An 11,824-nucleotide genomic window follows, 5' to 3' on the forward strand; every position below is an offset into this window, starting at 1 on the left:
CTAAAGTGACCCATGAGGATGAAGCCAGAGGGAAGAGTGTTGTAATGCCATTACCAGTAGCTGAGAGCAAAAGACCATTATGAAATCCGCCCAAGCTGGCAACAGTGATCAGTCAGTTGACCAACGTTCTCCCTCCAAGCTGCCTGGCAGCTCATTTTATTCCATCAATCCTTATAGAGTAAACCATCAAACGGGATTCTTGCCCCAATAAAACAGTTGGGTGGCTGTAATCCTGCATCTGTGTAAAAATTATCCAGGTTGTGGTGTATGGTGAATCACTGCAAAGAACACTTTACAGAACAATCTTACAGCTTAAAAAATAGAAGGGTTTTTTTTAAAATAATTAAAATCTCCTAAACAACACTTCCATCTAAAATCAACATTCCAAGCTAAAATTATAATCTCTAGTCACCAGCTAAACACAGACCCAATGTACGCCTGCCTCTGAGCAGAGCCAATTACCACACGGCAGCCATGAAAAATGCAGCAATCCCAGCAGCCAGTTCCTAGTGACTGATGTGATTATCCATCCCTCACAATGAACAGTGGAGCTTTCAGCTGTGAGGATCAAACGGGAGGTTACTCTTGCAATGATCTTTTTGAAGTTTTGACAAGCAATAAAGAACTCTGCACCTATAAAAGTGACACACGCCTAGAAGTAAAGAACGATACAGCTTGCTGAAGTACTAACAAGCCAATAATAATTTAACTCCATAGCAGCAAAACACCTGTTAGAACTATCTATGATGACAAAAGGCAGATTTAACACTACCTATACCAGATTGGGGAATATCACTGTTTCATGGACTTGCTTATAATGATCATCTAACAGCCAAAAAGGCAATTTCTACCGCTGGTTGGGACTCTTCTATCAGAATGATTTTCCAATGGAAAAGACACTTTCTGGTAAATCAAAAATTTCCACAAATTGCTGGGAAGCCCGGTCTTGCAGGATCTCCAAAATTAGACTATTAGCCTGCAGAGTTGATGTTTTTATGATGAATGATGCCTATTCATTTCACGTGTCCTAAAATCCACATGTAAGTGTTCTGCTTTGTGACTTCATAGACATCTTAAATACTAACAAGTTTTGAACTAATCAGGCTGTAAAGGGAAAAGGATTATAGTGGATTAAGCTAAATCAGAAAAAAGCACTCTTATTCCAGGGCCTTACACCAAAATAATGATTCCACAATACTTATTTCAGTAAATTTCAAAGTATAGGTAAGCCTGAGCTAAGAATTTTAAGAAAAACAACTTGATAATGTGTGCAATATTCCTGCAGAATGTGCATGTCAAGTACAGGGTACAATATGGAACATGTCAAGAACACCGATCCAACAGGTCTGCCAATGAGCAAGTGTTTAAAAAAATCTTCTCCCTACTGAGCAGATGAGCACACGAAGGCAGAATGAGCCAGTGGATAGAGAATAGAACCAGGAGATCTAGATTCCATTGTAGGCAAACATTTACATCAAATCAATGCACTAACCAGGGCAGAGAACACCATTACCTCAATACTAATGTAAGTCACATCTGTGCTAGTCACAGCTTCCTGGGGTTCAGCCAAGAAGTCCCTTGGAACAGTTTACTTCCTTGTACTCCCACTCCCCATCAACTCAGTGATTTAGATGAGTTAAAGACAATGTGTCGAGTGGGTGAGTGAAGAGACTAAGGACTATGACCAGGGCCAGCTCTAACTTTTTTGCCGCCCCAAGCAAAAAAGAAGATCCCTGCCCCCAAACTCCCCGCCCCCAGTGCTGCGCCGCCCGAAGCCCCACCCCCCAGCACACCACCCAAAGCCCCGCCCCCAAGCACCGCGCAAGCCCCCAACCCCCAGCGCCGTGCTGCTCGAAGCCCCGCCCCCAAGTGCCACGCAAGCCCCCTCTCCCAGCATCATGCTGCCCAAAGCCCTACCCCCAAGCGCCACCCCGCCCCCTCCAAGCACCGCGCCCCCACCCCTCCTCCAAGCGCCACACCGCCCCAAGCCCGTGCCCTCCCAGCACTGTGCCAAGCCCCACCCCCCCGAGCGCCACCCCGCCGAAACAAAAAAAAACCCCAAACCCTTCAGCGCTGCCCCGAATCAAAAAAACACCCGAGCACCGCCCTGACCCAAGGTGCCACCCCAAGCAGGTACTTGGTCGGCTGGTGCCTGGAGCCGGCCCTGACTGTGACCAAATTATACTTTGTTTAAACAATGTAAATGACTTCAGTGATGTCTACTTCCAGTCATTAGAAGTCAATGGAGTTCTACACTGGTTAGCTAAGAACAGAATTTATCTCACTGCCTGTCCAATTAGATGGTTTTGTTGTTGCTGTTTATATAAAGAGCCATTGTGACCAGTGATAGGGAGCATACAAAAAGTTTCTATTTGAAGATATACTTTTTTTGACCAAATTTAAAGGCGGGGGGGGGGAGAGGTGGTAGGGAAATCATCCTCTTGCAAAAACCTTAAATGCCAAGTTTTAGTTAGGAATGAATTTTTACAGATGCGTTACAAGCCCCCTGTAAAAGAGGTTTTACGTTGGTAATGCTAACAACACTTCAACAACAGTGGCATGAGCAGTACCTCTGAGATATTCTGTTTCTCACCTTGCGATTCCCACCTTTGCAAAGAAGTCATGAAAAAATGCTACCTTCCCAACACTTGTGAGCCAGCTTTTCAATCACTTCTCCACCACTGTTTGGTTTGTCTGTAAGAAACAGGGCTTGATATCCTACAACTTTTAATCTTGAACAACAAAAGGATTCTATTTCTAATCTGGCAAACAAGATAAATGCTCTCCATTCAACAGAAAGGATGGAAACTAGATTAGCGAACAAGAACTATGTTTAGTGGCAGGTAAGGTTGGAACAGGACACACTCCCTCCACCCATAACCCTAATTTTTTGTTTCCATGATTTAAGAGGAAAGACTTTTACATTCCTTTCCATTTTCATACAACACTATTGATAGAAGTGAAAGCCTATCTCCAACAGACAACCAAAATCAATACGTATCCCAGCTTCAAACTTGCACTTTAACACAAATTTAACAGTGACCTCAAATGATTTTATAGCAATAGGTCAGCACATCTAACTGGCATACATTCCGGAAGTGATTTTGCTTAAACGCTGCAGAGGTCACTCTGCCATAAGTAGCATTAAATTGGCCTGACTCATTATTAAACTATAAAATGTTTAAAAGGACTCTGTGTGTGTGAAAAAAAACTGCCAAATTCCCTTTAAAGTTTTCTTTTTGATCACACCTTCCCTAGGAGACAGTGACAATGGAAGAATGAGCAGGAGGTGCTTTAGGCAGAAGGAACATTGGACACTACCTGGCCCAAGATCCTGTCCATCTCCTTTATTGTGTGAGTAGTCCCCTACTAAACAAGCTGTACCGGTCTCATCTGGAAGTGACGCATGAGGAAATTCAAATCCCAATCCTACTGTTTGGCCACTTGAGGCCATTAACTGTCTCCATCCCAGGGCTCTAGAAAGGAGTTTTGTAAAATCTGTACTTCTGCTGTACAAACTGGAGGGATCCCTCCAGTTTAAGATATACCAACTGCATTATTGCACGGTGTGGTCTGTATTTCTCTGTCATCACCAGGCATTGACAGTATGCACTTCTTGTGAAAGATGCAGTCAGAATTTTGTCTGGTTTATTTCAATTGCTCTCATGCTAGGGTGCTTTTAAGAGGTTTGTGGAACCCTCTTCCCTTGCACTGTGAAAGCTGGCATGTCTCTATCCAATCAATGCCATAGAAGACCTGGGAAGAGATAGGATAGGAAGAGCTAAAACTCATGAAAAGAAACACTGTTGCTAATTGCAGCTAGTATCTGTCGTCTTCTGCTTTAAGTCAAGTATATAGGGTCGACTTTTTCTGTACACATTCAGAACAAAGGGAATTTTTGACTAAACTTCAGAATCAGGCCCAAGAAGAATACAAAGTTGAAAGTCATTACAGGGCTCTATTTCATTGATATAACAGACCTTTATTTGAGACATATGAGGGAAATATTCGTACCAGAACTTGATTTACTTTCCCTGAAAATAAAACTCAGAAAATAATCCGTGCTAAATGTATTGTTTTAAATTAAATTGAAGGTTTAGCTCATTTTTAAAAGTCTGTAGAAGTACAGAAGACTAATACTAAATGTATATACTATTACATAAACACGCTTTACTGCCACCTTGTGAATACTTGCAAAACCAACAGATTTTTTTTTGGTTAAAAAACAGCCTTTTAATTTCATTTTAGATTTAGTCAATAAGAACCCAATTCTACCATCCATACTCACACTGTAAGTATATTACTCCACATGTAGCCCCACTAATTTCGATGAAAATACCTGTTGAGCAAGATACTACTTAGCATAAGTAAGACTGGCAGAATCAGAGCCTTTATAAAAAGAAGAAAAAAAAAGAGTCAGTTACTGTAAAAAAATATCTATTAGTTTCACATAATTTCACAAGTGCACTGGTTAAGTCTTAATTTAATACCATAATCTTTTATATTATTGAAAAATAGAGTGCTAAATTCGCTCTGATAAAAATATTGCAGCTTTACATCCAATTTGTATAGCAGTCTTCAAAAGTGAATAAGCTGGTGCCTATAAAAGAGAAAGATGATAATTAGTCATTGGATGAAGTCTTAATTAAAAAAATAGATTTGTGGTAACAAGGCATGCATTTAATTAAAAAAATATTAAATATATAAAGATTTGTTTTCATCTACATTAGAGAAACAATATTGCTTTCTCAGAACAGGAAAAATAGCCTCTTTTTTTTTTTAATTAAAAAGCCTTACCTTGCACTTAAATATATTGTATGTGAGAAAAATATGCCCCTTCCCTCTACATAACAGAACTCTTTCAGGTCCCCCACATAGAGATGGGAAAACAGTAGAGGGACTACACAGAGCTCATGAGGCATTACGAGAAGGAAGAATTTGGTCCAGAGTTTCATCCTAAATCAATATGGTAAACTGTGTTTGGTATATCAGGGTGATATCTGGATTCCCAAGACTGAAAGGGATAGATTACTCTATCTGACAAAAGGCTCATTTATTAATCTGATCTTTTAAGAAAACTCAAATTAAGCTATGATTTGAAAAAACAAAAGCAGTGTTGAACTAGTTAGCTAGGAACAAAGAACTAGTTTTAACAGCAGCACAATGGGATGCTACTCAGTTGCTGGAAAAAAATTCAGCATTATTTCAGATACTGGTGAAGGCGCCATCAGTGTTATCTTATACCTGCCTCCCGAGAAAGAATAAAGAATTGTTGCACTGTTATTTTCCTACGCATGCGCTATACTTTCATTTGCACAAAGAGACCGTCACAACCAGATGCATAGCAATGATCAACAGCAATGAATAAATGCTCTATGCCTACCAATTCTGCATTGTGGTCAAGCCCTACATCATGGTGCTCCAGCTCCTCATCTCGGAACTTCTTTATTATCTTTTTAAAAGAAACGGTAGCAGATTAGTAACAGTTTTCACCTACACATCAATCATCAAGATGACAAAACTGTACAGAAACCACATACTTCTGGCCACATCATCACCCGAGGGACAATATCCGAGGTCAAGACCTGCAGGAAACTGAATGCTTTTGAAAAATCCCTTCCCCACAATTTCTAGTTAGAAGAACCTATAGCTATGGTGTATGAGGAAACAACTTCTGAAATAAAGAAGCTCATGCTATGTTTTTGGAACTATACAGAAAATAGGGCTGCCAATTAATCGCAGTTAACTCATACGATTAACTCAAAATGTTTTATCACGATTAAAAAAATTAATCGCTATTAATCACAGTTTTAATCTCACTCTAAACAACAGAATACCAATTGAAATTTATTAAATATTTTTAATCTTTTTCTACATTTTCTCATATATATATATATATATATATATATATATATAGTATTGTGTTATAATTGAAATCAAAGTGTATTTTTTTTATTATAAATATTTGCACTATAAAATGATAAACAAAAGAAATATTTTTCAATTCACCTCATACAAGTGCAATCTCTGTCGTGAAAGTGCAACTTCCAAATGTAGATTTTTTGTTACATAATTGCACTCAGAAAAAAAAAAAGTAAAACTTCAGAGCCTATAACTCCACTCAGCCCTACTTCTTGCTCAGCCAATCGCTAAGACAAATAAGTTTGTTTACATTTGCAGGAGATAATGCTGCCCTCTTCTTATTTACCATGTCACCAGAAAGTGAGAACAGGCACTTGCATGGCACTTTTGTAGTTGGCACTGCAAAGTATTTACGAGGCATATATGCTAAACGTACATATGCCCGTTCATGCTTCGGCCACCATTCCGGAAGACATGCTTCCATGTTGATGATGCTTGTTAAAAAAATAATGCATTAATAAAATTTCTGACTGAATTCCTTGGGGGAGAATTGTATGTCCCCTGTTCTTATTTTACCTGCATTCTGACATATATTTCATGTTATAGCAGTCTCAGATGATGACGCAGCACATGTTGTTCATTTTAAGAACACTTTCACTGCAGATTTGACAAAAGGCAAAGAAGGTACCAATGTCAGATTTCTAAAGATAGCTACAGCACTTGACCTACGGTTTAAGAAGCTGAAGTGCCTTTCAAAATCTGAGAGGGACAAGGTATGGAGCATGCTTTCAGAAATCTTAAAAGAACACCACTCAGATGCGGAAACCACAGAACCCAAAACACCAAAAAAGAAAATCAACCTTCTGCTGGTTGCATCTGACTCAGATGATGAAAATGAACATGCATCAGTCCACACTGTTTTGCATTGTTATTGAGCAGAACCTGTCATCAGCCTGGACGAATGTCCCCTGGAATGGTGGTTGGAGCATGAAGGGACATATGAATCTTCAGCGCATCTGGCACACAAATATCTTACAACGCCGGCTACAACAATGCCATGGGAATGCCTGTTTTCACTTTCAGGTGACATTGTGAACAAGAAGCAGGCAGCATTATCGCCTGCAAATGTAAACAAACTTGTCTATGCAATTGGCTGAATAAGAAGTAGGACTGAGTGGATTTATAGGCTCTAGTCTAAAGTCTGACATTTTTATTTTTGAATGCAGTTATTTTTTGTACATAATTCTACATTTGTAAGTTCAACTTGCATGATAAAGAGACTGTACTACAGTACTTGTATTAGGTGAATTGAAAAATACTATTTTTTTACAGGGCAAATAATTGTAATAAAAAATAAATATAAAGTGAGCACTGTACACTTTGTATTCTGTGTTGTAATCGAAATAAAAATATTTGAAAATGTAGACAACATCCAAAAATATTTAAATAAACTATATTCTCTTTTTTAATCGCGCAAGTCCATGGGGCTCCAGTGGATTCAAGTTTCCCCCTGTATGGAACAACTTTCAGGATCAGAAGAGAAAGAACTAGGACTCAAGCTATGAGCTGGGTATAAAATGCAAAATTTTCTCCTTTGTGAAGTACAGATTGCAGAAATGATTAAACCAAATACCTTCAAGCAAAACATTTGAACTAATGGTGTGAGATTTTTCTATCATACATGACAGTTTTCCTCATATAGGGCTCTGTGTAGGCTCCTCTTTTTATATTTGTATAAATCAAAAGAAAAATAAAATACACTTTTGCCAAAGACATGCTCAGGGTCTTCAGACATCAAAGTTAGAACATTTTACTCTGCTGGACAATTTGAGTTCTTGATACTCGCTCTATCCTGCTCTTGCATTCAGTGTCGTTGTTTTGTCTTGTATTTTTACTGGTACACAAACCAGCTTTTTTTAACATAGTACCTTTGTGCTCACAGCTCATCTCTCACCTAGTCTTGCAGATGCTAAACAACAACAGAGTTTGGGCTAATTCAAATCTCAGTCTTGGGACTATGAGACTGGGATCTGGAGCAGCCCAACCTCCACCGCAGGTCAGCCCATGTATAACTGACTAGGCAGTAGTGGTCAATGGGTTGTTACAACTGAGTTCTTAGGCCCTGACCTTATAACAAGCTCCTCACAGGTAGGCCTCCTATTGAAATCAACAGGGCTATGCACATGCACAGTTGTTTGCCCATTAGGAGCTCAATTCAGGACTGTGGTCCAAAAGTGTTAAATTTTAAAGGATTAGGAACCACTTTCCTAGTCTAAGTGAAGGTGAGAGATCAACTGCTCTCAAAGTCTCCAAGGTATCTGGAGTTGCAATGATATTGTCATACCCGGTATAACCAAAACATGCCACATGGTACATTATAACAATTTGTTCATTTTCTTTTTCTCTAGTCCCTCCCATTAAATTAAAATGTTTGGGCACCATAGGCTGCCTCTTCTGTCCTCATCAAAAAACAGATTGCAACTACTAGAAATGGGCTGTGTAGCTGTGGTCTCAGATATTTACATTTAATCCAACAGCTAATTGAAACATAACACTTTTCATTTTGAGTGTTTCACTGCCTTTGGTGTTCTGAACTAGCAGTGAGAAAATAATCTGCTGCAAATCCAAATGCCATATTTATGTCATTTGAAAAATACTGTCTCAATATACTGTTCAGAGAATATGTGAAATACCTTTAAACCACATTCACAAACCTGCAATAATTCTTTGTATTTTTCTGGATCCTCCTCCATTAGTGTTCTGATCTGGTTGTTATAATGCTCTGATATGCTCTCTTCCACTGCCACAGTGCAAGCCATTGCACCTTCTTTTCCAAGTAAAGCAGTTCCAGCACCTGTAATTATCAAACAAATTAATTCAAACAAAACATTCCAACCTACATTATTAATAACAACATCAATAAGACCATGCACTCACCTAAAGCAAACCCTGCAACATTCCAAAAAGGCAATAAAACAGTAGGTCGAACTCTAAATGTGACCATTAACTCATTAAACTTTTTCAGATGGTCCTTTTCTTGATCCCACATTTGCTGCAACAGAAATAAAATTACAGAAAAAACATAATAGAAAATAAGGCATTAACTATAAATGTAGAGAAAAAAATTCAGTGGATGTTAACTTCATTCATGCTAATTTTAATTTGATTTTTAAAGGTGATCTACGAAATAAATTAAATTGGCTTGTGACTGGTTTTTCTCTAGGATACATAAACAGGGCCTGAAAGGTGCGCAGGTAGGGATGGGTTGTGTGTCTTCTTCCCCCTCTTTCTTGCTTTTACATTAGAAATTCAGGTCCTGTCTAACATAGAAAACTCTATGAGGACTGAAAAATTAGGAAATGATGACAACAGAAGAAGCAAGAATGAAAGTTGACGAATTAAGAGGAAGAGTATGGGTCAGATTTGTTAAAACTTTACTATTAGGTTTTGTTAAAACCTATTTATAGTCAGTAATTAGTTAACATTTTGGGAAAAGGGAATATGAACAGTTATTTCACAGCTTTCTCTCATTCCTTTTTTTCATATAAAATGAGTTTTATTTTACAGGAATCTTGGCACCTATAACATAATGATGAAGCCTTTGTCACACCATTGCAACAACAGCATGTCTATGATTCACTCAGCAGTTGGGCCCTACCAAATTAATCACCATGAAAAACATGTCATGGACCGTGAAATCTGGTCCCCTCCCATGAAATTTGGTCTTTTGTGTGCTTTTACCCTATACTATACAGATTTCACAGGGGAGACCAGCGCTTCTCAAACTGGGAGTCCTGACCCAAAAGGGAGTTGAAGAGAGGCTGCAAGTTTATTTTAGGGGAACTGTGGTATCGCCACCCTTACTTCTGCGATGCCTTCAGAGCTGTGCAGTTGAAGAGCGGCTGCTGTTGCCGGGGTGCCCAGCTCTGAAGGCAGCGCCCTACCAGCAGCAGTGCATACGTAAAGATAGCAATATCATACCAGAGCTGGGCGACTGGAGAGTGGCTGCTGCTGACTGAGTGCCCAGCTCTGCAGGCAGCAGCACAGAAGCAAGGGTGGCAATATCATACCATGTGATCCTTACTTCTGTGCTGCTGCTGCTGGCAGCGGCTCTGCCTTCAGAGCTGGGATCCCAGCCAGCAGCTGCCGCTCTCCAGTTGTCCAGCTCTGAAGGCAGCGCTGCCACCAGCAGCAGCACAGAAGTAAGAATAGCAGTACCGCAACCCGCCCATACAATAACCTTGTAACCCCCCCACAATTCTTTTTTGGGTCATTTACAACTACTATTAAAATACCATGAAATTTCAGATTTAAATAGATGAAATCACGAAATTTATGATTTTAAAAATCCTATGACCGTGAAATTGACCAAAATGAACCATGAATTTGGTATGGCCCTACTCATCAGCCAATCCGATCACTATGTTATGTGTCATACTTATACTTTACCATAGGAAGAGCTTTTGTAAGACCAGTTGTTTTAAAGTAAATATTGCAAACCTTCAATTATAGCCTTGTAATTTATTTTATTGTACTTCAGATAAAGAATATGTCTTCGAGTATATAAGAAGCATAAAGATAAGATGAAGTTAGACCACACATACTAACCTGAATGACTGGCCCTACTGTAGTTCTACCTAGCACAGCCATTTGCCCAGCATAAATACGATTCGCCCCATACTCCCCTGCATGATCCACCCTGATTATGCGATCTATGGCTGGCTTGTTGATGTTGTCCAAGGTCATTCCAGTACTACAAAATCTGACAGAAGTCTGTTTTGACTGCAAACTCCATTTTCTTTCAGAACCTGTCAAACAGAGATACAACTCATGTGAGCTATAATTCTCTACCACCACTGAAAGTGAGGTCAGTCTTAATAAAATATCCATACAAACACTTAACACGAAGTGCACACACCATTTACTCAATGTTGTACCTACTTACTTACCCCTTTGTGATACATGACTCCAGTGTGATGTGGGGGGAGGGATTCTGATCAGGAATGGAAAAGGGGAATAGATGACAGGTGATCTTAGGGTGAAAGTGGGATATGGGAGATTAGCATGAAAGGGGCTCTGATGACCCCAGGAGTGGGGATGAAGCAAGGGTGATGGATGACCCTGGAACGGGATGGGCTGGTGGGAGGTGACCCCAGAGTGGGGATAAGAGAGGGTGGAGATGACTGTAAAACTGCAAGGGGACAGAGTATGACTGGAAGGGGTGACCCCATAACAATGGCCATACTGGGTCAGACCAAAGGTCCATCTAGCCCAGTATCCTGTCTTCCGACAGTGGCCAATGCCAAGTGACCCAGAGGGAATGAACAGAACAGATAATCATCAAGTGATCCATTCCCTGTCACACATTCCCAGCCTCTGGCAAACAGAGGGTAGGGACACCATCCCTGCCCATCCTGGCTAATAGCCATTGAGGGACCCATCCTCCATGAATTTATCTAGTTCTTTTTTCAACCCTGTTATAGTCTTGTCCTTCACAACATCCTCTGGCAAAGAGTTCCACAGGTTGACCACGCGTTGTGTGAAAAAATACTTCCTTTTGTTTGTTTTAAACCTGCTGCCTATTAATTTCATTCGGTGACCCCAAGAAGGGGATGGAGGAGTGACCCCAGAAGGCAATAACACATTGGAGGAAGGGGTGAAGCCAGGGACGGGAGGGGACATGGGGGGCCTGACCCCAGAAAGTGGCAGAGATGGAATGACCCGGAACGTGACCCGGGAAGAGGGTACCCCACTTTTGCCATGAAAGGGGGAAGTTGTGATCCCAAGTGAGGGGGTGACCCCTGCGCGAAACCCCCCCATACCTGCCCCGTAGCGGAGACACCGGCAGCCCGCGCGCACCCCCCTCACGGCCGGAGTCACGACTGCCTCCATAGCCCTGACCCGGGCCTGGAACCGTCTCACCTCGGCGCGGAGTGACGACGTATCCAGAAGGCTCGCTCAA

The 11,824-nt window shown here is 40.5% G+C and overlaps 1 protein-coding gene across 1 annotated transcript; it reads right to left on the bottom strand.

Annotated features, from left to right (window-relative positions):
• Nucleotides 1-3,956: 3,956 nt before the first annotated feature.
• On the bottom strand, nt 3,957-11,810 carry COQ7 (coenzyme Q7, hydroxylase). The gene is made up of 6 exons (XM_044978806.1): nt 11,685-11,810; nt 10,471-10,670; nt 8,800-8,914; nt 8,577-8,716; nt 5,384-5,452; nt 3,957-4,600 (listed from the first exon to the last, which is right to left on the bottom strand). Exons 1-6 carry the CDS (start codon nt 11,752-11,754, stop codon nt 4,523-4,525), a joined length of 672 nt encoding a protein of 223 aa, XP_044834741.1. The 5' UTR covers nt 11,755-11,810; the 3' UTR covers nt 3,957-4,522.
• Between the last annotated feature and the right edge of the window lie 14 nt (nt 11,811-11,824).

This window comes from Mauremys mutica, chromosome 11 (assembly GCF_020497125.1).
Source record: "Mauremys mutica isolate MM-2020 ecotype Southern chromosome 11, ASM2049712v1, whole genome shotgun sequence".
NCBI classification, from domain to species: Eukaryota; Metazoa; Chordata; order Testudines; family Geoemydidae; genus Mauremys; species Mauremys mutica.